At 39.5% G+C, this 27,539-nt stretch overlaps 1 protein-coding gene across 1 annotated transcript in view; it reads left to right on the top strand.

Annotated features, from left to right (window-relative positions):
* Window positions 1-27,539, top strand: part of ANTXR1 (ANTXR cell adhesion molecule 1) — a 217,337-nt gene that overhangs the window by 18,666 nt on the left and 171,132 nt on the right. Inside the window, exons 2-3 of the mRNA XM_032410814.1 lie at window positions 7,355-7,426; window positions 12,122-12,193. Coding sequence (XP_032266705.1) covers window positions 7,355-7,426; window positions 12,122-12,193 — 144 coding nt within the window. The remainder of the gene's footprint in view (window positions 1-7,354; window positions 7,427-12,121; window positions 12,194-27,539) is intronic.

The following is a 27,539-nucleotide window of genomic DNA, read 5'->3' as shown; positions in this document are numbered from 1 at the left end:
TCACTCTCCTTAGATATATAGAAAATAATTTAAAACTGCTTTGTTTATCCAAGAAAATCCCTCCTACTAGGTGCAGGTATGGTGAGGAGAGGAGACAATTTTTTTTCCAAACTGGAAATCTTAACCCAGTGCAAGAATTTAAACATTCACTAAATTTAAGTTTGAGGTTTTGTCCCTCCCTGCCCCGCACTTCTCTCACTCACATGGCTTAGTGTGCCTGTGCGGTGTACACATGAAAGGGGCCTCTGGCTTCCTGGGCAGCCACAGTATTGACCAGACCCTTGTCTGGTCATGGTCACCTAGAGGTCATCCACAGATCACATTGGTGGCTTTGGCTGGTAACCTGGGGGTCTCATGTATCCCATCCCATGTTTTAATGTTGGGAAATACCTTTTGGATAGCTAACCAATTTCTGTTTTCTTAACAACTACAGCTTTGTGTTGAATTTGCACCAAACATACCACTAATTGATATCAGATCATATTTTAGGTTTTTCCTGGTGTGTGTCTGCTAGAAAAGACAAATTAGCAGAGGTTAAAGGAGTATATATTTTGCTATAATATCCTTTTGATCTGCTCCACAAGAAAAAACACAGTTTATATCTACATATATAATATATATACACACATTAGATATAGATACATAATATATATTTTATATAGATATATAATATATATATATATTACTTGCATATAATTGACCAAAAGTTTCGCGTAGTATTACTTTGTAACAGCATGCAATAGATCCTAATATTTCTGTTCCATTCTGTTTCATTTTGTTTTTAATGTTGGCAACATCCCACCAAAATGATTTCCCAAATCACTAATAGGTTGCATTCTACAGCTTGAAAGTCATTGTTTTTACAGCCATCAGTCAGGTTGACTAAAGGGAAAATTCCTCACAAGTCATTAGGGTGGGGCTGGGCATCCTGGGCTGGGGTCTCCGCAACACAGACAAGAGCTCCCAAATTCAAAGTGCAGTGCTCAATGGCTTGGTTTTGGTCTGGACTGGTATCTTAAGAAGTTGGAAGAGAGGCAAGAGTCAAAGTCAAGCTTTTTAAGCAGGAGGGAGTCTTGGCTATGGCCCTGGTCAGTAATAGGTGGATAAGGGCTAAGGCCTGGGCTGGGTTTAGGGCTCCAGCCAATTCAAGTGCAATGTGAGGTTAGGAGGAATGAGAGCAAGGCCAAGAAAAAAGCTGGAGAGGAGAGCAGAGGGAGGAGGCAAATGAACGCTGGGCCTTTGACGGACGAACTAATTGCTTGTCCCACTTTGTGGCGCCTGAGGCTGCGCACCCTTCCAGGATTAGCTGGGGACCTGGGTGGGTCATTTAGGACATCAGTGACTTCAGCTGGGTGGGGCTAAGGAAAAGTGGGACTGACAGTTTTACAATTTCCATCGTTAGAGCAACTCTCTCTTCCAGGATTAAGGACTCGTGGGTGATGGTTCCAAATAAAGCTCTGTTTTCCTTTTTGTCTTATTCTAACCCATGTGCAAAAGAAGGGGGGACAATTTAAACTCAATTTGGCCCACTCGATTCTTTCTGACTCTGGTTGTGCATGTGGCTAATGGAAAGAGCCTGTGTTTTCTAAGGAGCTTAACCACAGGGAGGTTTGGAAACTCACATAAGCACAAAAGAATGTATTTCAGAAAACAAATCAGAATGAGACTCAGAGTTCTTATTTTGCTCCTACTCTTTGCATATTATACCTTTGGAAGTAATTAAGCAGTAATCTGAGGGCGCTGCTAGGTTCTGTGTGAAATCCCTCGCTGGGAACTCACAATGAATGCAAAAGTCACAAAAATTTATTGACTTCTGACTATGTCCCAAACACTGGAGATGTCATAGAAAAACAAAAATAAGAAACTTTGGAGCTGCCCCCAGCAGTTACCTTCTTGTGGAGCTAGTAGTGAGGAATGGTGGCTTTGCCGTCCCATGATCTGGGCAACCCTTCTCAAAGCCAAGTCAGAAGGTGGTGTGAGAAGGCATTGACCCTGATTTTGAGTAGACCCAGGTATATTGAATGGACCTTCAAGCACAGAACTCGTTAGGACTGTGTTCAAGCAGAATTCCTGGAGGCCAATTGAATTCCAAATTTTGCTGAGACTTATACCTGTGGAACCAAGGCACAAAATCCCAAGAAGGAGCCTGAAGGAGCTAGATCATGGAAATATTCAGGGTTTAGGATTGCATTTGAGTTTAGATTTAATTGAGTCAAATATCAGGGACCTTTCACATCTGCTGATTTTCTAGAACATGGGCATTTCAGCTCTCCGACTATGGTTTGCCTAGCAACTGTGTCTTAAAAGCAGTTAAGAAAAAAAAATAAATAACAGAGTCCAGTGGAACCTTTCCAAGTCCTACATATATCTGGACTAAGAAGAAGTTTTTATTTCTGACTTGGAGCTTTGGTAACAACGGCTGAGTAAGCCATTACTGCCTGAAGACATCAGGACTCCGTAACTGGGATTTTAAGATAATTAACTCTTAAACAGGTTGGCATGATAAATGAGATGGTTTATATATTGTAGGGTGGTGAGAAGCTGGAATTGAATCCACTCTCTGCCACTTCCCCATCCAACACCCTACTTTTCCTGGCTGTGACCGGGAATCCACTTAGGTCTTCAGGGTTGAGAGGAAGCCACTGGTCCAAACATGGACACACCACCCTGGGTCGATTATTCTAGGAGTAGCTGCTAGGGCAGATTCCAAACCAGAAAATCAGTTTATAATGCAAAGTGCAGGCGAGACATGCATGTTTTAATAGAAAGTCCAAATTGAGTCAAAGACCCAACATATCTATCCCTGTGGGAGAAGGACAGATGTTTGAGTGAGGTCACAGTGGATAGTTTCTGAGGCCCCATGGATGACGTATTTGGAGTTCAGGGTTAAGAAGTCTAGCTGTGGCCGGCGGGTGGTATTGAGGCAGGGAGGCAGGACTGTGGCACCCGGCAGGTAAGACTTTTGCTCCTACAGATTTGGGTTAAAGAAATATGAGCAGTAGCCCCAACAAGCTCACCTCCATGCTAAAACCATAAACAACTGGCGCACAGAAAGGGGCTCTTTCCTTTCCCAAGGTGTAATTTGATCTTGGGGTGGGACAGGGTGTCCATGTGCAGGTTAAGGAGGCTCAGCAATAAGGACTAGAAGGATTCCTATATTCCTCTGCTCCTTTAGTAGGTTAGGCCCCTTGGGATCCCATGGTAATCCAGAGAAGACAAAAACAGTTTGGTTTCCAGAATCTTAGAGGGTTATATTTACCCTCGATGCTTAAGGGAACAGACTATATACATCTCAAGTGTGTCCCCAAAAGAGTATATTTTGGGGGCGCCTGGGTGGCTCAGTGTTGATTAAGGGTCTGCCTTCAGCTCAGGTCATGATTCCAGGGTCCTGGGATCAAGTCCCGCATCGGAGCCTGCTTCTTCCTCTCCCTCTGCCTGCCACTCCCCCTGCTTGTGCACGCTCTCTCTCTCTTTCTGACAAATTAATAAATAAAATCTTTAAAAAGATGGTATATTTTGGTCAAAGCTTATATAATTGTGTGAAGAATGATCATGTATAAATGTGAAACCACAAACCTCAGCCGTCTCAGGGCAATTACTAGCCGAGTTGGGATAGGAGAAACAAACCTGTCAATATCTCCTTACCTCCAGGTTTGTCTTAGGGGAATCGTTTTATTTTTTTCTTCAGAAAATGCAGTGCCTGCCGATCAGCAAGAAGGTTTCCAGATAGATCCAGACTTTTCTTAACACCCGGGGTATTTCTTAGCTCTTTCTCTGTACCTAGCATCAACAAATCACATGAATTTCACCAAATTGTGTACATTTCACATGTCAGATAGAAGAATAGTGAAAATGAAGTGTTTTATGACAGTGTAATAGTGTGAATTATTATTGAATGACCCTGTTTAAGTAAAGGAATGCAAACTGATTTGTGGCTGTTCAATAAGGCCAATCTTTGAGAACAAAGAAATGTTAACCCGAGGATTTACTCCAGACCTCTGCTCCTTAGGCAGATAGCCAAGAATAGCCCCTCAATTCTGGTTCAAGTCCCTATTTTACCAACACTTTACCTCCTCCCCTGCCAGGACAATTCCCACACTGCAGGACTTCTCTACTAATGAGAAAATCAAACTTGGGATGAAGGAGGTATGGGGATGCCTCTTTAATCATTAAGCATCTGATATTACCCCTCAGATAGTACTTGTGCTGGTCATGTGGACCAAAACACAACATTGCATTTCAGAAGAGGGCACAGATGACCAGTGTTAAAGGAAATCTCCTGATTCCAGCGGATAGGAGTTGTAGAATTCTAGATTGGACTATGGCGCATCAATTATGTGGTGCCTCTTGTGAGGGACTTATGTAGCACTGGGCCCTCACCAGGACCCCCAGGACCAGACCATCTACCCCATGGCTGGAGGAAAGCAGCCAGGACCAGTCTTTGGGATTTGAAGTATACAACTGAATCCTGTCCAGGAGGATGGCTGGGATTCTAATGAAAGAGGACTTCCAAAGGTTAAAAGCTCGGGGCTAGTGTATGGAATTTTGGTGAGCTCTTAGGAGACTCCCAGCTGCCATTAGGTTTTATTGTTGATGATTAGGTAGTCCCATTTACCAAGGAGCTGTGCTCTAGAGTCATTGACCCATCTGGGAAGGCTCGTCAGGTTCATGTAGGGTCACAGGAATTGGCTGGAGCTGTCTGAGTACCAAACTCAGAGTGTTTATCCAAACGAGGACGGAAGAGCTGGTGTCCAGCTGACAAAATATCAAGAGGCTTCCTTGAGCAATTGAGACTTCTTCTTTCCATGCTCTTCTTTCCTCCATCGAATAAATGGGTTAATGCTGGAGAGGCAAATATCCTTAAATCCCTCACAGGGGGAACATGAAAAAAAAGTGAATGCAACCCAACATCAGGGGATAGTGACTGAGAGATGTACACGGTGCCCTGAGAGCATGGGGCAGGGGCAGTGAGCCCCATCTATGTTGGTCAAAGGCAAGACGCAGAGACTGTGTTGAGTCTTGAAGAATGAGTAGGAATTTGCCATTTTCCAAGCGGCTGGAATATGTATAAAGGCTGAGAGGCCAGAATAGAAAAGGTCTATTGGAAAAGGTTTAGTTTTTAAGAGGAAGTGTCTCCAACCCCCTCCTCACCCGAATGCCTGGACCCCTTTCCCCATCTGCCCACCTCCTCACACCCCACTCTGCAGGGCTCTATGCTGCTGCCACAGGAAATTGCTTGTTCTTCCTCAAATGATTGTTTAAATATGTATTTCTGTATTTACTAGAAGAGTTCGGCGTTTTTCAAATGCTGATCTACTATCCTTTAGGGGATTGCTTGTTCTGATCCTTGGTCTATTTTTCTATTGTTTGCCTTTGTAATATTTACTTGTACCAATTATTTACATATCCTGGACACAAATTTTTTGCCTTTTTTATTTGTTACAGACATCCTCTTTCACTCTTGTCTTTGAACCTGTTTATGGCATCTTTTTTTCATTCAGAATTGTAGATGCTTCAGGTAATCAAAATTATCCTTTTCATTAAAAAAAAACTCCTACTTTCTGTACCTAAGCTGAAGAAACCTTCACTAACCTGAGGACATAAAAGTCTCCTTCTATAATTTGCCCAATGGATTTAAAGTTTTGTCTTTCCCATTAGGCTTTAATACATCTAGGGTTACATTTGGTATGAGACAGTGATCTAATTGGCTTTTTTCAATTAGAAATCCATTGTCACAGCATCATTTATTAAAGGGTTAGTTCTCTGTCCTCAGTTTGAATCACCTTTTTCACTGAATTGCAAGACCCCATGTAGATTGAGGTTTGGGTTCTCTATTCTACCTCATTGGCTCCACGGTTATATTATGTACCGTGCACATGGGGTCATTTTATCTGATAAGGCAAGTTTTCCAGCTTTATTATTCTTTTTCACAATTGCCTTGATTACTTTTAGACCTTTAATCTTCATTTCATTTTTTAAAGCCAGCTTTTGAGTTCTATAAAACATACTTTGAGAATTTTTCCTAGAATTAAAGTTATAGATTAAGTTGGAGAAAGTGAGATAGCCTTATGATACGGAGTTGTCACTGTGTGACTGTAACATGTTGTGTCACTTTTGTTCAGGCCAGGCAGACATATCATTTCTGGATGTGGGGCAGAGACGAGTGAATTCTCCTTATAGAGATGGAATACACTCGATCAGAATGCGAATTCTTGGGATATTGTACCATAAAAGGAAGGCACAAAATCTATTGCACAGATTCATTTTAAATGTCTATAAAATAATCTGAAACAAAGAAAAAAATAGCAACAAACAACTCTTTCGAAGTTAAAATTAAGGCAAATGAGTGCATAAAAAATAAAAGTAATCTGAAACCAGTGGAAACTGTACAAAATGTCAGAGTAGAAGGAACAAACTCTTAACCTCAACGACTATTAGAATGACAGGCAGAAATGCAGAGCTCAGCTGACACAGATCCTCAAGTAAAAGGAAAGCTGCATCATAGCTACACAGAAGAATGGGTTCGAATAGAAAAACCTACTATGAAGTCACTGCAACAGCTTGAGTATGGGCACTATGGAAAATACTTAGAAGCTGAATTGAAGCAGTAGTAGATGGTATCAGTAAAACGGAAGTCACTCTTGGGAAATAAAGAAGCCCCCTTCTAAAATTCTATAATTCCATATGTCCTAGAGAAAGTGTCCCTCTTTTTTAGGAAGAAGATTCCTTTTTAATATAATGAAAGTCTGTAAAGTTTTTCTTTTTTTTTATTTATTAGTATGACTAGTTACGTTAGATTTTCTTAAATGTTGAACCATCAATACATTCCTGAAATAAACTCCACTGATTAATTAATTATTATTCTTTTAGATTCCTGCTGGATTTGTTTTGCTAATATTTTATTTAGAGATTTTGCATCTATATTTACAAATGAAGTTTTATTCTTTTTGAGGAGGGGGATTTGTTTATGTTTGTGTGTTCAGGCATCTAGTTTATGCTAATTTCATTTAAATAAATTGGAATTGCTTTTCTTCCCTAATCAGTGAATAATTTAAATAGCACAAACATAATGGTTTTTTTAAAGATTTGAAACTGACCTCTGAATCTGGGTGGGCCCAGGGATTTTTTTTTTTTTTTTTAGTGCATTAGTGTGTGGAGTGCGGGTGGAAGGTGGAGTGAAGGGAAGTTCTTTAACAAAAATTAGTCTAAATACCTTTTCAGATAATTTCCAAAGTTATAAAAGAGCCCAGTTAATGGATAAGTTGAATGTGAAATAATGGAACATAAAGAAAAATGATACAAGGTAAAGAAAAATGAACACCTGATTAAGTAACATCTGCTTTTGTTTTCCTAGATCAGGAAGTGTGCTGCACCACTGGAATGAAATCTATTACTTTGTGGAACAGTTGGCTCATAAATTCATCAGGTGAGAAAGAATGTGTAGTGCTCTGCCATAGGTAAAACTAGCCTATGTTTGTTATTCTACTAATTACTAGCTACTTCAGGCATGCTTTTTGACAAAGGTAGACTCTCAGATCTTGGACCAGAGACTTGACTTTGTTTTCATCTTTGCCACATGTTAGGATAACTTTCAGTTCTGTGTTTTTAGGACAATGCTGATTTGGTTATAAGACCAAAATTTTACCTCTGTCTCTCTTATTGGATTCTATATTCTTCTAGAAGGATCATTAACATTTTTTTCACAGTGGACCACTCTGGGCCAGTTGGCTTATTTTAGTTGGACTCATGTGTAAACAGTGTAGAGTGTAAGGTGACCAACTCATCCCAGTCTTCCCAGAACTTTCCTGGCTACAGCACTGAAAAATCTCACATTCTGAGAGCTCTCCTCAGTCCTGAGCAAACCACCATGTTGGTCAGCTGAGCTAGGTGTCTTATCAGATAGAATTCTCTTAGCATTCTTTACACCACTTTCCAAGGGAGGACAATGCAGTTTTGAACATCATCACTAGAAATATTGCAGAGCCTTGGAGGTCCTACTTTCCAGTAAGTATAGATGCCCACTGGAAAAGGAAAGAAGGTCATTTCACCCTCCTTGGATACAGCCTCCAGGGGATGACAGCTGTGATTGCTTTCATGGATGTGCTTGAAGCCATTTATCAAGGTCTTTGGTAAAATTGTCCTGATCATTGTGAATTCTAAGGCAGCTCCTCTCCTGTGTCATGGCATCTGTAGAGTCTTCCAGCCCACGTGAGTAACCATAAACTTCTTCTTTGAATAATGTTTTCTTTATCTCAGAAGACAGGTTGTCCCCTGAGACCAAAGTAATGACAAACGCATTCCCTCCAAATTCAGTTACTGGTCTCTTTCCTGCCTGCCTGATTGGAGGGAAAGGGTTAGGAGATGTCCTCTCTGTGATGCCAAAAACTGGAAGCTGCAAGCAGGAAGCATCTAAACCCAGATGAATGGGAAAAGCAGATGCTGAGAGGAGAGGGGGGAAGGGGAGATAAGAAGCAAATACATGGGTGGTATTAAAAGCAAAATATTTGAGGGAATTGTAGAAGCTTAGAATTGAAAGCAACAACTTCCCAAGCTATCCTAAGACGTATTCACTACCCTCAACTTAAATAGCTCTGGTGAGAAACTGCTGTCTTTGGAGGCAAACAGTCCAATAGTTGGACCATTCCAGTTTCCAGAAAAGCCTCTTTGTCATTGAGCCAACATGTCCTTTCCTATACTCTCATCCATTATATCCATTTTATCCTTCAGAGTGCTATAAAACAAATCTGCCTCTAGACACTTGACAGTATCTGTTGTGTCTCTATTTGCTCTTCTGGTCTTCTGTTCTCTCTGAGGACTCTACTGGAAAAGGCTTTGAAGTTAGGCAGATGTGGATTTGAATCCAAGCTCCATTGTGCAACTCTAGCAATTGACTTACCTTGGTTGAACCCTGGTTTGTGTGTGAAAATTAGAAGACAAAACATGTGCAAACCAACTAGCCCAGCACCTGGCTTAGAGTGGCCACTCAGCACTTCTCTTTCCCAGTTCATTCAGCAATTCCAGATGCCTCACTATCTGAGTAGCAAAGACACTGAGAAGTAGGGATTGGGAGGACTTAACCCAATCCTTTCATTTTATTGATGAGGAAACTGAGAACTAGAGAAGTTGACATGGCTTAATGCAGACCACGAGGCACTTTCCTCTGGTTGTCTCTTCTGGCCCTTCTTGGCTATGGATCCCCCCTCAAAGTGTGTCACCAAGACATCACAGTCATGCAAACTGTATTTTGACTGCTGCAGCCCAAGTACCCGTTGTAGCACCTGACACATAGCACATGCTCCCTCAATAGTTTTGAATAAATGGACAGATTTTGAAAAGGAATGAATGATTTTTATTTATTCATTTTAATAAATAGTCTAGGCAGCTGATATTGCAGGGGGGATATTCATTGAATAACAGTGGCTGATGCCAGTACAAATATTATCATTTCCAATTTTAATGGGATCCTGGAAATTTCAAGTTCTTTTATTTGTCTTTATTCTGACCCCCTCCCATTTTCCTAATAATGATGCTGACTCTTCACGATTTCCTTCAAGACCCCAACCCACACCTCTCACCCATCACTTTCAGCAAAGAACTTCACCTCCTATTTCACCAAGAACCCTGGAAATAGCAGAAAAGTGATGTCCTCATGTTCCAGACCTATTCTTAAAGGATGCATGCTTGCCCTTCCCATTGTCTCTGAGATTCAAATATCCCCCCTTTGAAGGTGACCCCTCCATTTTAGTCCATTTATCCCATTGTCTCCAATATCCTCCAGGTCTTTGTTTCTCTCTTGGATTTTTTTCCACCTTTCCTCTGGCTCCATTTCCACATCAATAGACATAAACAAATCTCTCCTGCCCCATGTCTGAAAAAAAAAACAAAAACAAAAAAACCCAAAACAGAAAATAATGAATCTCCTAATTATGTCCCTCTATAGATACTATAGATACCTATTTCTTACTGGTATCTCTTACTCACTCAAATATCTTTAAAGATTCAGTGTCTCCATATCCATACTTTTATCATTCATTCCTTGACTTGCTTCCATCTGGCTTCCATCCCACCTCCCACCTGCTGGCTCTCACCAAAGCCCCTAAGTGATGCCCTAAGAGGACAAAGACAGTCTTGCAGTGCTTATTCTGCTGGATACAGGAGCTTCGTTGGATTGAGAATTTTCCCTCCTTGAAATTCTCTCCTCCACTGGCTTCTGGTTTCTCCTTTCACCCCACTGACCAGAGCCAGGTCCTCAAATATTGGTGTTGGTTCTAGCAGTGGCTCACTTCCCTTCTCACTGCTGACTCTGTCTTGGAACAATTCCACTCACATCAGTATGCTGAAAACTTCCAAATTAGGTCTCTTGCCAAGACTCATATACCAAATATACCAATTGCCTCTTGGAACCCCACATTTCTCACATTTCAAATTCATTTTTTCCAGAGCTGAACTCTATACAAAAGAAGCCGGATACTATATGGTGCTTAAGAACCCAACTTCCAGAACCAGAAGCTTCATTTTAAGCCCCAGATCCACTACTCTCCCACTCTATGACCTTGGGGAAATTACTTTATCCTTCAGGGTCTCAATTTCCTTTCGTGGAAAATAGGAATAATAATAGTACTGATCTCATAAAGTTGTTACAAGTTAAATGAGATAATACATGCAAATCACTTACAATAGTGTCGGCCACATAGTAAGCACTTGATAAGATTGACCATTATTATGTTATTATGATAATTATGATGGTCATTATTATCATCTAGGACATGGTGTTTTGCTGATTAGCAGCAGTGAGGTGGTAACAGGCAGAATGGTGTCATGGACAGAGAGCCCAGGTCTGTTTCAAGATACCAACATTCAATTCGCTAGGTACTGCTTGGGCTCCTACCAAGTATAAAACACCAGGGTAAGCGTTTCCAAAGATGCACCAGACACATGGTAATGAATGTAGACTTCATCCTGGCGGCAGTAGGAACCATTGGAGATTTTATAGCAGATGAGTGACGGGTCTAATTTATATTTTGGGAAAATGGTTCCGGAAGCACTGTGAAGAATGAATTAGAACACAGGATGATGCCCAGCAAGGTCACCAGCTAGGAAACGATTGCAGTGGTCAGATAGTTGAGGGCAAGGTCCTAAGCAAAGAAATGGAAAAGGGGGCGTTTGAGAAATGTTGCAGGAAGTGGGAACTATAAGATACGGGGGCCAGATCAGGGAGGGGAGGGTATTGCATTGTGAAGAAACAGGTTCATGCTGTGACAGATGAAGCGGTTGGCCACCCAAAGAGAGCCCAGCAGTCTACTGGGTGAATCCACTACACCCTGATAGTCCATCTTTTGTTTTTGTTTTTTTTAATGTTTGTTTTGTTTTTGTTATTTCTGCCGGTCCATCTTAAAGACAGAGAAATATGTTTGGTCCTCAGCTGAGAGTAGTTCTGTCTCCCAGAGTGTGGATTTTCCATGGACAAAGCGCCCAAGCACTGCCATCTACAAACCACGCTGCTGTGTTCACGAATATTGAGAAGTGTAACTACCAAGCAGAGTGGATATTCTTGTGGCCCATCAGCACATTCTCCCCTTATAGGATAACCTCCTTGGGAAACCAAGGCGAAATTAAAAGTTGTGGTGATCCTGCTTTCAGAGCACAGGGAATTCGTAGTATGATCTTAATGGCTGATGGCATCCAACTGCAACAAGCTCAACCACTCTCCACGTTAGCGTCCACTTGACTGCCATGGGGACGCTATCCAATCTTATCTATTGGGGTCCCCCTTCTATAAACGCCATGCAGACCAGTCTTCTTCTGGGGTCGTATCTCTTCAGACAGAGCACAGGGCAGTGATGAATTTTAGCTTTTGTACTTGTAATCCACCCTTACTGAGCAGTGGGGTCAAATCAGAGGCAGCCTCCAGGAAGACAATGCAGGTCTTGCCTTTGGTCCGCAGCTTCGAGTCTGCTGCTGGCTAAAGACTTGCAGCACCAGCTGTGGAGGCCCTCTTTGGTTTGAAGGGCCTCAGCTTCCGCAGCCGTGATACAAAAGGGGGAACAGAGAGGACGACCAGAAGGAAATGGCATTCCACAGTCTTTCTATCTGCCCTAATGGAATTTCTTTTCCTTTCCAGCCCACAGCTCAGAATGTCCTTTATTGTCTTCTCCACTCGAGGCACAACCCTAATGAAGCTAACAGAAGACAGGTAAGGATGCTCACCTTCCCTGTGCCTCAGTCAGTTGAGCGTCTGCCTTCGACTCAGGTCATGGTCCCGGGGTCCTGGGATTGAGTCCCGCATCAGGCTCCCTGCTCAGCGGGGAGCCTGCTTCTCCCTCTCCTTCTGCCTGCCGCTCCCTCTGCTTGTGCTCTCTCTCTATGGCAAATAAATAAAATCTTTAAAAAAAAAAAAAAAGCCCACCTTTTCTTGAGTAGTTTGGATATTTGTACCCTAGTCCTGGCCCTCTCAGTCATTTTAATCTTATAGTTCTCTTTTCACTTAAGCCTTGAACTTTGCACATTGACCCATCTGCTAGTTTACTCTGTGATAACTGATGGAATTCCCTGATGTTGGTGAAATTCTGTAAACCACTAAATCACATTAAGGTAGAACTTATATTTGATTGGCAACCCAGTCTGCTAACTTGGAGCAAAATGGGAGCAAACCAAATTTTGGGGGGATTCTATTTTCTTTTATTTAAATTAGATTTATTTTGTGGATTAAGATTTCAGAGATATAATAAACATACTGTGAGAGAAGTAAGAACTTGAAATATTATCATACATAATTACTAGGGCAGGGACTAGAAAGGGAGGGTGTACGGGACCATGGAATAAAAGGAAATTTGAATCAGGTGTGGAAAACTGTTGTTGACCTAAAAGGATTACTTAGACCTAGCTGAACAAAAATATTATTTTGGATTTTACCACTTACCCATGAAAGCTAGCAAAAATCGAGACATGCCATTTGTTCATAGTTAGGATGGTGTATTGGGAGTGGAGGTAACAGTTTTCCTGAGTTAAGGACTCTGTCCACTTTTTACAAAGTGCTATGGTAGGTGGGGGCCGGGGGTGGGGACACATGTGGGACTGTTGGCAGACTTGCGTATGGACACATAAGGAAAAGGAAAGGAGGAGGGGCAAGCACAGGGAGGACAGGGAGACTTTCTTCTTCTAGAGAGCAGAGTAGGACCAACAAGATGGAGTAAGGTTTTCTGGATTTTGCACCAACACAGCAAATCTGAGCTAGTCCCCATTTTTCTCCACGTTTTTGTTTCCTGTGTGTAACAAAAAGAATACTCTGTACCATATAGAAGTTTCCAAGTCCTGTTTCTCCTTTAGCAGTATCTTTTATTCACACATGCCATTTGCGATGCACAGAAACCCCATTTTAAAAACAGGGGTTTCTCATTTCCTATTAACGGAAGTAGAAACTGAGGCCATATCATGTTCCTAAGGATACCAAGCAGAACCCACACTAGATGCAGCCTCCACATTCTTGCCATTGTACCTTGCTGCCTTCTGTTATTACACAGAGAATCATAAAGCCCGGGAGAGTTATGAGACTTTCCTTCAATATTGGCCAAGGATTTTAAGAAGCTCTGAGACAGTGTCTCTGGCTTATGGGCTATATGGAAGATTCCTCCTCTCTCTGTCTTTACATGATGACATCCTTTATGCAGAGATGCCTTTTGTTCCGAGAAAACCCTCTCTCCCATTCTTTACATCCTCCTACAACCCAGGCTGCCTGGTGCTGCTCCTTGCTGACTCCACTCGTTGCGTGCTTGAGTTTGGCCCAGAGACCTAGATCTTACATCCTTTGTGGGTATTTTGTGTGCTACTGCTCACGGCCTCTGGGAAGTGGGGAGGGCAGAGGGGGTCACAAATTTATAAACACTGTTAAAATGCCGGGGCTTTCAGTCTCGTTTTGGTTATGCTAGTTCAAATTAGTCATCTGAATCCGACTTTGAATCTACTGTTTTATGCCTTAACTTTACTACTCCTAGTTTCCCATACCAAGGAGAAGACAGAGATTAGAATCTCCACTTTGCAGGAAGCAGTATTTAATATTTAAGGGCTAAATATGCATCAAACAGCGAAAAATGCCTTGCTAAAGGCTGTATGGGTTTCACACGGTGACTGCTTGGCCTTACCTCTGGGTCAGCTGGCAAAGCATGAACGGTTTACTGACACTTCCCCAACCTTCTCAGCCCAGGAGAAATGTGGATGAGCCTTCCCTCTCTGAAATACTTTCTCATGAGATTGGCTAAAAGAATTAGGCTTTCAGAACTTCCAAGCTGGTACTATTTCTGAAAGATATGACTTCCAGTGTTTTAGTTGGTCACAGGAATTTTTATGTTTTTCTCCATATCTCATTTGATCTTCACAATATCCCTATAAGAGAGTAAAAGATTTGTTATTGTACGGATGTAATAAGTGAGGACACAGTGTAAGTTAAAAAAAAAGGTGTTCAAAAACAGGACATGAATTCACAGAGACTCTCGTTTCAACAAGAGCAAACGATTGTGGGTAAACCAAAAGAAATACTATCAAAGGAATATTTGCATCCAGCTCTTGGGATCAAATCCACATAAAGAAAACCACGAGAAGCTTGAAGAAATAGAACAGAAAATAAATATGGTGTGTTGAGATGTAGTAAAGGAATTACAATCAGAATAATAATACCTACCATCTGTGTCTTTTATCTGCTAAGCACCTTACATATCATTTCTCATGTATCCCCGTATAACCATTATAATTTCAATTTCCAGTGGGGTCTCATTGTTTTATATGGAATATGCCATTTTTTGCTATCTGCTTTCAAGATTTTTTTCTTTATCTTTAGCTCTCAGCAGGTTGGCTAGGATCTATCTAGGCATGGTTTTCTTTGAGTTTATCCTATTTTGGCTTTGCTGAGCTTCTTGAATCTATAAATTTGTCTTTCACCAAATTTGAGGAATTTGCAGCCATATTTCTAAACTATTTTTTCTGTACTAGTCATTTTCTCCTCTCTTTCTGGGATTCCAATGACACAGATTTAGACCTTTTGGTAGGATTCCACATGTGTCTGAAGGTCTGCTCAATTCTTTTCCAATCTTTCCTCTTTCTGTTTTTCAGATTAGATCATCTCTATTGATCTATCTTCATGTTCCCTGACTCCTTCCTCTGCCATCCCCATCCTGCCATTGAGCTCATCCATTGGATTTTTTATGGCAGATACTATGATTTTCAGTCCTAAAATATCTATTTTGTTCTTTTTAAAATTTTTATTCCTCTGCTGAGGTCATCTATCTTTCCATTTATTTCAAGTGTATTTACCTTTACCTCATGGAGTATAGTTATAAGATAAATATATAAATATTTAAATATATATGTAAATATACAGTATATAAGATATAACATAAAATTAAATATATTTTATATCATATAATTAAATATGTAATGAGATTATATATGAGATAAATATATTGGATTAACTATATGTAATGTAATTATAGTAGAATATATAGAAATATAATAGATAATACTAGTAGAAATATAGTAGAAATGTAATATATAAATACTATAAAATAAATTCATAAAGCATATTTATATGCTTTAAGTTCTTTGCCCGACAATTCCATAAGCTCAGGATTGGCATCTTAATTACCTTCTCTCATGAGAATTGGTCACATTTTCTAGGTGTTTGTACATCGAGTAATTTTAGACTATATTCTAGAAGTTTTTAATACTAGGTTGTTCAGACATCTTCAAATCGTCTGGAGAATATTAATCTTTCTTCTCTACTTGAACTAGGTTCAGACCACAAGTTCTATCTCTTCTGTGGGTGGTGGTTTTTATTTCAGTTCAGTTTTGAAAGCCTTTGCTAAGCTGCTTTGAGTCTGTCCTATGCACGTGCAGCTCAGAGATGAGCCTGGGACCTACATAGCTTCACAGAATTACTGGGACCCCCTTCTCCAGTTCTCTATCCTGCAGGATTCCCCACACATTATGTTTCCCACTTAGGCTGCCCTTTGCAAGTCCGCTAGCAAGAAGAATGGTGTTTCTCTTAGAGTTTGGCCACTACACTGCTTTGTGCCGTTCTCTACTGAGGTCACCCATGGGGCAAAGGCAGGAGTAATCAAAGAGAAATGAAAGTGGGGATTCTTTCCACATTCTTTGAACCCCAAGGGCTCCCTTTCCCAGGGGCCTGAGATATGGTAACCTCCCAGGCCACTACCATGTGACTGAGACCCACCCTCAGGTTAAAGCCCTGAAAGAAAAGAGGGGGAGAAATATGGAATCCATCCTTGTCTGGGTTACTTCTCAGGTTTTAACTACCCTGCGCAACTCATCTGCTTTTGTTTACTTTTTAGAGTCCTTATGTGTTGGCTTTTTTTTTTGTCCAGAGTTTCTCTAATAATCACCAGGAGAGATAACCAGTAGCAAGTTTACTCCATCTTGCCTATTACTTCCATTTTATAGATAAGGGACACTGAGAATCTGAGTTCAGAAAACTTGCAACGGTCAAATAACAAAAATGGGAGAATTAGTATTCTGATTCTGGTTTCTGGGTTTGGTCCAACTCATGTGTTCTGCATTATATCATGTTGCTCTTCCAAGATTTCTTAACTTCATCGGTTTGCAAAACAGTTGACAAATTGTAACACATCAGCGTAATAAAGGATCCAATGTTAATTTAAGTACTGTTAGGATACATTATGTTAGTATTAACTACTGCATATGATTCCCTGAGTACTCCCTGGATAGTCTTTTTCCTGATCTTACTTTAAATACTTCAGATATTTCATCATTTGGAAATGAGATCATCTCAAGGAAGTCCAACTCTTCCTTTAAAAGAAATCAAGAATAGATACTCAATTTAATCAAATGAATTTTTGGCATCTATTAAGATGATATTTTTTTCTTTGACCTACTAACACAGTGAAATGCATTAAAAAGATTTTTTAATATTGGATCATTCTTGCATTTCTGGTTACACTTGGTTGTCATATATTATTATTTTAATGTAGAGTTGAACTCTTTTCTGCATTTTATTCAGAAATTTAGCATCAGTATTCATAATTATGACTGGACTGCTATTGTCCTTTTTATGAATACTTTTACCTACGGTATTTTTATACTTTTTTTTTTTTTACATGTAGACCATTACTTCTAGAAATTAGTCTGATGTAAGGTATAGGGCCAAGATCCATCCTTTTCTTCTAAGACCTTAGCCAGTTTTTCCATCATTTACTGAATAATCATTTACTACCAATTTGAAAAATTATACTCTTTCATAGACTTGGATTCATTGCTGTGTTTTCTATGCTGATACACTGCATTTCTGTCTGTTCCTAGCTAGGGCCACACTATTTTTATTAGTTTTGGCATCTGGAAGACCAGTCCTTCTTCACTTCTGATCTTGAGTGAAAATCCCCCTGGTCTTTAGTAGTTTTTTTTTTTTTTCTTTTTTTTCTCTACCATGGTCATTTTAAATAATTTGTTTAATGTACCACAATATTCTTGGGATTTTCACTTGAATTGTATGGAAAGTGCAGAATCACCTTAGCAAAATGGCATTACAGTTTTACTGTATGTATTTTCTTATCTAAGGATATATCCCTTCACTTATGTCTCTTACTAAGGTTTTGTTGTTTTCTTCAAATCAATCTCATACAGTGTTCATTAAGTTTTTTCCTAGGCATTTTTAAGTTTTCCTTCCATTGTGAATGAGTTTTTTCTGTTGTATTTTCTAAATTACTGGTTTATATAATTTCTACTTTTAAAATTTATTGATTTGGGGGGCACCCGGGTGGCTCAGTCAGTTAAGTATCTGCCTTCAGCTCAGGTCATGATACCAGGGTCCTGAGATCGAGCCCTGCATCGGGCTCCCAGCTCAGTGGGGAGTCTGCTTCTCCCTCTCTTTCTGCCCCTCCCCCTCCACTCCTACTCAGTCTCTTGCTTTCTCTCTCTCAAATAAATAAATTTTTTAAAAATCTTAAAATTTATGAATTTTTGTTGGTGGACTAGTATGTGATTAAATTTTATTTATCATCCATGAATGTTGGACAATAAAGAAATATATTGATTAAATTTATCAAATATCTTATGTTTTTGTTTACTTGATCTGTGAAGACAGTGAGGTATTTTTTAAACTTTCCACCATAACTGTTTTATGTGAATCTCCAACACACTGCTTTATAATTTATGCCATATTGTTTAGTTCACATGGATTTTCATTATGGACTATACTTCTAATCAACATAAAATAACCTTTCCGTTACCTTCCATGATTTTTAAGTCCTTTGTCAAAAAATATTATGAACTTAAATTTCTAAAAATATTTTCCTGCTATATCTGTGTCCACCCATTTATCTTTTACCCTTCTTTGATATTTTAATTTTCCACCAATGATTTGAAAAGTATAATTTGAAAAAGTATAATTTCATTTTTATTCTAGTAACAGTTCCCAATGAATTTTGCTTGTCTTTATAGTGGCAAGAATTAAGTAATATCATTTAATCTCCTTGCTGAATTTTTTAAGAATTATTTGCATTATGTCTCATAAGTACACACACGTACACATACATATTTCTTTTCCAGCACTTGAAGTTTTTATTTTATTTAGTTTTTAATTTCTTAGTTGACTGAGTCTTTTTTCAGGTAAAATTTTACTGAAAGGTATGTGAATATTAAAATTTGTAAGGCTGAACTTATTTGAGAATTGTTGTTGTTCACCTCCAGGTAAATATTTTAATTGAATATAAAATTCTTATACCCTGACTACCTTTTCCTCTAAATTTACTGGAAAATGACACAGTGCCACCTTGTATATATTCTATTCTCTATTGCATACAGAAAAATGCCAATTTAGTACATTTCTCCTTTGTGAGTAGCCTGTTTTCTCCTTCTGGATACTTGTAAAAAAAATTTTCCTTGTCCTTGGTATTAAAAAAATTAAGTCAAGAGAATATATCTAGGTGTGGATTCCTTCATTGATTTTGTATAATACTTTGTATAGGATTTGAGCCTTTCCACCTGATAACAAATATCTTCAGCCGAAGAAATATTTTTCTATTACTTCTTTTATTATTCCTTTTCTTCTGTCCATTTGATTCTTAAATCTATTCCAAACTCTTTTTTATATTCTAAATTCTTACTCTTATTTTTTAACCTTTATCATTTTTCTTTGAGTTCTTGGAGAATGTTTCACTCTTGTCCTGTAATTCACCAATGTTTAATTATTTTGTTTGTATTCAACTTACTGTTTGCAGCTTCTATTGAAATTTTTTACTGTGATAAAATATACACACCATAAAACTTATCATTTTAACCATTTTTAAGCATACAATTCAGTAGCTTCACATTGAGCAACAATCACACTACTAGCCGTCTCCAGAACTTCTTCATCATCCCAAACTAAAACTGCCCCCAGCCCCTGGTAACCTCTATTCTACTTTCTGTCTCTATGGATTTGTTTATTCTAGGTACCTCATATAAGTGGAATTATATAATATTTATTCTTTTGTATCTGGCTTATTTCGCTTAGCATGTTTCCAAGGTCCATCCATGTTGTAGCATATGTCAAAATTTCATTCCTTTTTTAAGGCAGAATAATATTCCCTTGTATGTATATACCACAATTTGTTTATCCATTCATCTGTCAGTGGACATTTGGGTTAGTTTCTGGGTTTTTTTGTAGGTTTGTTTTTTTTTTTTAAATAACAGTCATTCTAATGGATGTGAAATGGTATTTCATTGTGGTTTCGATTTGTATTTCCCTAATGGTTAGTGATATTGAGCACCTTTTCATGTGCTCATTGGCACATTTGTGTATCTTTTTTGGAGAAATATCTATTCAAGTCCTTTGCCCATTTTTTAATTAGGTTGTTTTTTATTGTAGTTGTTAAGATCTAAGAGTTCTTTATATATTCTGGATAGTAATCCCTTATGAGCTATATGATTTGCAAATATTTTCTCCCATTTTGTGGATTACTTTTTCCCTCTGTTAATAGTGCCCTTTGATGAACAAAAGTTTTAATTTTGATGAGTCCAATTTATCTATTTCGTTATTTGTTGCCCATGCTTTTGGTGTCATCTCCCAAGAAATAATTGCCAAATCCAACCACTTGAAGCTTTTCCTCTATGATTTTTCTAACAGTTTTCTAGTTTCAACTCTCACAGTTAGGTCATTGATCCACTTGGAGTTAATTTTTGTATTAGCTTTTAAAAAGGGCCCAACTTCATCCTAGTGCAAATGGATATCCAGTTTTTCCAGCCCACCTATTAAAAAGATTGTCTTATCCCCATTAAATGGTTAGCACCCTTCTTGAAAATTCTTGACTGTACATGCAAAGTTTTCTTTCTGGGCCCTCTAAACATCTATCCTTATCCCAGTACCACTCTGTTTTGATTAGTGTGACTTTGTAATAAGTTTTGAAACCAGGCAGTGTGAGTCTTCCAACTTTAGTCCTTTTTCAAGAGTGTTTTGGCTATTTGGTGTCCTTTGAGATTCCATATAAATGTTAGGATAAGCTTTTCTATTTCTGAAGAAAAAAAAAAGCCACTGGCATTTTGATAGGGATTGCATTGAATCTGTAGACCACTTTGGGTAATATTGTCATCTTAACAATTCTAAGGCTTCTGATCCATGAATACAGGCTGTCTTTTCATTTATTTATGCTTTTTAAAATTTCTTTCATCTTTCATTTATTGTTTTCAGTGCCATTGCATTTTTTAACTGACAGATAATACCTTTCAACCCTATGAATATTTTCCTGATCCTAAATTTTTCCTTTTGTGTATGTGTGTGGCACCCTGCTATTGTGTTAGAGATGGAATATCTTCATCATGAATATGAATTGCAATTGCTTTATGTGCTTCCTATTTTTTATAAGAGTTTGCTTCAAACGGGAAATTTCCTCAAATTCCTCAAATTGGTCCTCTTCTTCCCAACTTCTGAGATTTTCCTTAACATAGTGACTCAAAAAAGGAACAACTAAGTTTTTTAGTACTGGGATTTGGGGTGAGTTCTGTCAGGGATCACAAAAAATCTTTGTTGAAAATGTAAAGATCCCAGGCTAAGGACTGTGGGAAAATTTAGATGTAGTATAATTTTTGCTTGGAAATGGTAGAGACCTAGTAGTGTGTCCAAGGTAAGGAAGAAGCTGAAGCCAAAAGAAGATGGTCAGGTGTAGGTGCTGGATCGCTATGTTAAGAAATGAACCCACCACCAACCCCGGACTTTTCTCCTCATGTCCTAGAATTACAGGCTGCTAGGTCCTTCCTCAGCCTGATCTCAGCAGCTATGCTTCTCACAGGAATTATCCCAAGTGTCTGGCAGGTGTACGGCACTCTTACCTATTTTCCAGCAGGTAAAAACATTTTCCCCTGTTATAGTAGTTTTAGCTGTTTCTATAGCATTATGGAGAAAAGGGGGGAAGTTAAAATATGTGGACCCAGATTACTGTTTTCACCTGGAAATCTTGCCTTACTTCTAAACTTTGCAAGTTTAAAAAACAAAGCATAACAGAACAACCATGAGTCAAAGAATTATTATGTCTTATCCAACCCTCTCCCTGGCCTCATTTTACTGCTAAGGAAAATTATTCTCAGAGAGATTGAATTATTTGCCCAAGTTCATACAAGTTGTCAGTGGTGGTAGAATTTTTTTAACTCACAAAGTTAAAAATTTTAAATCTAGTGATTTTTTTTCTATTACATTACTTAATCTACCCTATTTACTGCATCTATATGCATACTGTTTTTGTTTCCTATCTGGGGAATACTAAAATGGAAGCAACCACTATGTATATGTGCAAATGCATAAGTACACATACTTTTTGTCTATATACAATCTTTTATTAAAGGCTTATAATGTACCAATAACCTAGAATACTTTTCTCAACTATAATAAGAGAAAATTAATAATACCTACCTTGTAAGATTGTTATGAGAATTATTTATTATATGTATCATATAGATGGGGATACTGAGTCAAAGAAGGCACAAAGCCACTCTGCTGTAAAAGTGCAAAAATTTGCATTTGAACCCAGGTATGATGGCCCCAGTGTCCACACTTTTAATCACTATCCTATAGGGTTTCCCACAACTTTACAATTATATACAGTTTTTAGTTAAAAACAAATCCTATCATCCACAATTCACCACCCCAAACCCTCAGACTTCCAGAAAACACTTCTCTGAAAGCATATGCCCTCCACACATTTTATCTTCAGGACCTCTTAACAACTTCAGCTTGGAAACACTCCTCACAAAGAGGTAAAGAGGTAGCATCAGCATTTCACAGATGGGGTTAAGAGGTTAAGTATCTTGCCTGTTGCTTAAGGAGTTGGAGGGAAAGCCAAGAATGCTTGGCTCAGACTGCTGTGTGGAGACCAAGAGACCGCACTTGTCCATCCCCCTCAGCCATCCTTGGATTGGGTTCAGAGTGTGCTTTTGCCGTTAGTGCCACAAGGGAAAATGACATATTCTGAACACATCGCTTGATTCCTGGAGCAGAACGATTACAGGCTGTCATTACTGAGAGACATAGTTCTAAAAGCCTTTTCTAAATTTAAAAATAACAAGAGAAGAAATGAATCTTCAGATGCTTCGTGTTTGAAAGAACCTGGATTTGTTCCATTTTTAGGTACTGTTTATTTAGGTACAAGAAGGTTTGATGGCAAAATTAAGAGAAATGTTGGGAAGCATGTGTTTATTCTCTTGTCCTGTTGACTGAGAGAATATCCTGGGGTCTGGGTCCATGGGAAAGTTTCTTACCTCTCTATGCCGGCTTCTTCATCTATAAAATGACTAGGATAGTCCCTAACCTCATAGAACTGTTGGAAAGATCAATAATGCCAGGCACGCAGGAATTCAGCAATTCAGAGAGTCCCCAGCTCTCCATGGCTCACATCCTTCTCCAAAGTTTTTAACATTTGGCCAGTCTATCCCTAAATAGAGTGGTTATAGGTAGAAAATACTGCTTCAGCATGAGGCCAGAGAAAAGTTATTTTTCCCTTTGTATAATGGTTCTAGCGAGACTCCTTCAGACAGACGTGCACAGGCAATGTCTCTAGAGGAAGTTTGTCGAAGGGCTCCTTATATTGAGTCTCAGTGATGGTAAAAAGAACCCACCTTGAAGCAATTCCGCTGTTCTGGGAGCAGACTGATTTGTGAGAGTAGCGTGGTCCCATACTTCTCATGCTCTTCCTCTGGGGGTACCCCTGTTAGGAGAAGAAAGTAAAAGTATACTCCTGGGGTCCTCAGGTGTAGTTTGACTCGCTCATCGAAAGCAAGAAATTTCTTCAACATCCTTTCATCTTAAAAATGCATGTGCGTTTGTGTTCTATTTAATAATATACCAATGTTTGATTTTATAGAAAAATCATGTTGAGTTCTTCTTCCAATTATGGAGTACGACTAAAAAGATAACATATATATGTTGTGTGTGTGTGTCTTTGTGTCCAGTACATTTTCCTATACCAAGTCTGGACACCACAGATGTAGTAGAGACGATACAGACTTTGTACCAGGATCAGCTTGGGTTCCAGTCTGTTACTAGAATCCTCTGAGTCTGTTTTCTCAAATGAGTGGTGAAGATAATGACACCCACCATATGGTGTTGCCTTGAAGCTTTTTGGGTTTTTTTTTAAGATTTTATTTATTTATTTGACAGAAAGAGACACAGAGAGAGAGGGAACACAAGCAGGGGGAGTGGGAGAGGGAGAAGCAGACTCCCCACTGAGCAGGGAGCCCGATGTGGGGCTCGATCCCAGGACCCTGGGACCATGACCTGAGCCAAAGGCAGACGCTTAACGACTGAGCCACCCAGGCGCCCCTGCCGTGAGGCTGTGGTAAAGTAATGTAAGGGAAGTGCCCGGCAGAGGTGCTGGCATGGCCCACATCCTCAGGAAACGTTATTCCCCTTCCTCACGTACTATCCCACATGTAGCAAGCACATACAAAGAATAAAAACTGACAGAACAGCATGCAGAAGCATTCTTGTCGGGATGAAGCCAGCAGGACAAACTCCAGAAGTGGTCAGGGGAACCAAAGAATGGTAGGGTGTTCAGACCTGAAGCAAAACAGCCAACGCCGCCTGCCCATCCTGTCACTGCCCTTTGGCCTCTAGGGCCAAGCCTGAGACTTCGTGCTGCCCTTGAGCAGCTCTGACGGTCTCCTCATGAACTGCAGGTTCAGCCTGTTGCTACTCATCCCCACAGTTTTTTAAATTATTCTATATTTCAAATGTAACAAAAGTATACCCCAAAAAGGGGAATGGACTCATTATCCACCACCAAGTTTATGAAACAAAATGTTACAGGGATTGACACCTCCGTGTACAACCTCGCCTTGCCTTTTCCTCACCAGAGATAATCACCATCCTGAATTTGGGGTTTTCATCTTAACAGATGCTGGATATTTTTGTATACCTGTGAGCAATATATTATATTTTTTTCAGATTATGCTTTATAATAAATGGTCATATTGTATGTATTTTTCTTGAACATGCTTTTTACACTTAACATCATGGTTTTGAGACTTTGTCTGTGAAGATGCATATAGCTGTACTTGGTTCATACTTTTCCATTGCATCATACTATGTTGTAATAATGTACCATCATGAACTTATCTGTTCTCTTATTCATGGACAGTTAGTTTGTTTCTAACTTTTTGCTGTTATAGACAAAGTTGCAATTAACATTCTTATACCCATCTCCTGGGGGGTCAAAAGCAAGAATTTCTGATACACAACTAGGGATCGAATTGCTAGGCATGATTTCCTTGTTCTCCAAAGGGGCTGCGCCAATTTTCATTCCCACCGGTGATGTATGAGTTCTCATCGCCTCTCAACATCTTGTATGATCCTCCAACTCGTCTTTTCACACAGATCGTGCCTACATGTGACTTGTGGGTTGGGTTATCTGGTGTGAACATAGTATACCTCTACCTACTCCCACCACCAGCCCAATATTGCTCCAAAGTGTGACAGGAAAGTCTTACCTTTGGAGAAAACTGTACTTTCCACCAGCTTATACTAAAGAAATGTGGTCTGACCAAACAGAAGATGCTTGTCTATTATCTCCCCTAGGGCTGTCCGCTTTCAGCTTCCATCCAAGAAGGTGATTCTGGGCTCCACAGTCTCCGTTGCACAGGACTTGGCAGAGCACCATTCTATCCTATGCCCCTACAAATATTCATTGTGGTTGGTGGCACTGGGCTCAAGTACATCAACCTGACTATTTTAGATACTACAAGCACCCAGAGAGACCTAATCCTTATTGAACTAAGAGGAGCATGGAACAGAAGGTTCTCATATTTGGGAAACCCTGAATACAGAACCCACTTTCCACCACTCCCATCTCCTGCAGAGTATGGCTCAACTGGGGAAAAGGGTTAGTGATGGGAAAGTCTTACAGAGATTCGTTTCAAAAGCAAAGTGGTACCATAGGAAACTGCATGGTGAAAACCACTGCATGAATGAGTAACCAACCAAAACAGAGTTGTGTAAAGAGGACTTGTTTGGACAAATTCATCACGTTATCCTCTGATTAAACCATCACTCTTATCCTGTATGCCAGCTTAGGCTTCAGCCCTTGGAAATTCCCTGATGGGCTCCTCTTAGTGAACTTCACTTACTGGTCGGCACTTGACCCTGTGTCACATTGTGGACTACTCCTGTCTGCCAACTGTGGCCTTTCTAGTTCCCAACAGATGTCCAGGCTTTGTTTCTGCTCATTCTTTGGTCCTTACATAAAATCAGATGCAGCAGTCTGAGCTGGAAGGGAGCTGGTAGATCTTACAGTTTCACACCTTCGTTTTTACATTTGAGAAATCTAAAGTTGACATCCCTAGGAAGTGGCAGAATTAAGATTTAATCCAAGTCATCCTCTTCCAAAGGCCATGCTCCCTTGATTAGCACCAAAGTCATGGGAAGAATGACTTATAAAACAGTGTGCGTATTGAGAATATGGGAATGGGTGGGGGTGTCTGAGGGAGTTCTGGGGCACTCCAATCTTTAGAGTTCTAGAAGAGAAGGAAAAGTCTACACTGAAATATGAGAAAGAACAACTGATGAGGGAGAAGGAGAGTGCATGCCATAATGGAAATCAAGAAAAGAAAGCATTTTAACTTGAGGAAGAGGCTATATTGAGTAAGATGAAGCCAGAGAGGTGATTACTGGTTTGGCAATGTGGAGATGGTTGGGGACCAGCAGAGATGCAGAGACAAAGGTCAGAGCAGAATGGGCTAGAAGGTGAAGACTTCTAATTTTAAAATGAGAGGTAAAGATATTTTTTACCCTTTCTGTCACAAAAAGCACCCCAAAACCAGGAGGATGTGGAACAAAACCACAAAGCCCTTCTTTGAAGAAACTAAGAAATATTTAAGCCATAAGGACACTATACAAGTGAGGACGGAAAGAGGACAGAGGAGTGGCAAATGATGTAAGCAGTGTGGAGAAAAGTCAAATATAATCCTGCAGAAGGAGATGATAAAGAGAAACCTGTAGCCTAGCAGAACCCTGTAAGGATCAAAACCTAGCACTGCCAGATACCGCAGAAGACAAGGAAGGGCTAACAGGGTGGAAACTGGAATATTGTTTAAGAGTTTATCTAAGGATGGGATAATAGGATGATGGGCATTAAGAAGGACACTTGCTGTAACGAGCACTGGGTGTTATATGCAGCGATGAATCACTACCCCAAAATTAATGATACACTATATGTTAACTAACTTGAATTTCAATAAAACCAAGAAATTAAATTAAATTAAATTAAATTTTTTTAAAAAGTTTATCTGAGGAGCTGTTCAACCTTCAGAAACACCTGCCTCCACTACATCTGAAAATTACTCCTCCAGTTCCACCAGAGAAGAGAAGTATACTCTCTGGCAAAATTAGACAAGGATGGTTTCAGAGTCAGACACCAGGTATGGGAGATTATGGAGATATCTGCATTACAAATGTGACTGCTTCCAGCCCTCCTCCTTGTCAATTCCAGACCTAAGGAAAGATTTTGAAAATTCCTTTTCTGTAGAAATAAATACCTCGGGGTGGGGGGAGGGAGGAAATGTAAATACACTGATATTTGAGGGTCCCCAACAAAAAAGCCTGTTGACAAAAGCTGGTCACTTGCTAGTTGGCATGCCCCACTGTGCACACACAGTTTCCAACAAGTCTTTCCGTCTTGCTCATTCACTATGAACAGCCAAAGATCACTCTACATTTGAAGAAAGTTTCCACCAGGAAAGACAGGGAAATGGAGATACAAGTACCGCTTCAAGAAGTTATGTTGTGAAGAGAAATGCAAACAAATTGGTCAATAGCTAGAGGGAGATGTGGGGTCACAGAGGATTTATATTTTTAAGATGAGAGATAATAGAGTATATTTATATGGCTGGTAATCAGCCTCTAGTATTTTTCTTCCTGACTTGAAACAAATGTGTAGTCACAAATATTTAGGAAAAGGCTTGATAGTATTTCTGCTTCTGGTTAGGATGTAGAGGAATGTGAAAAACCTTCATTCCCATGGTCAAGCAGAAAAGTCCCAACAAAATAAAATCCATAT

The sequence above is a fragment of the Phoca vitulina genome, unplaced genomic scaffold (assembly GCF_004348235.1).
Source record: "Phoca vitulina isolate PV1807 unplaced genomic scaffold, GSC_HSeal_1.0 scaffold12, whole genome shotgun sequence".
Taxonomy (NCBI): Eukaryota; Metazoa; Chordata; class Mammalia; order Carnivora; family Phocidae; genus Phoca; species Phoca vitulina.
The sequence above is the reverse complement of the archived record's forward strand: the minus strand, read 5'-3'. Positions and strand labels throughout refer to the sequence as shown.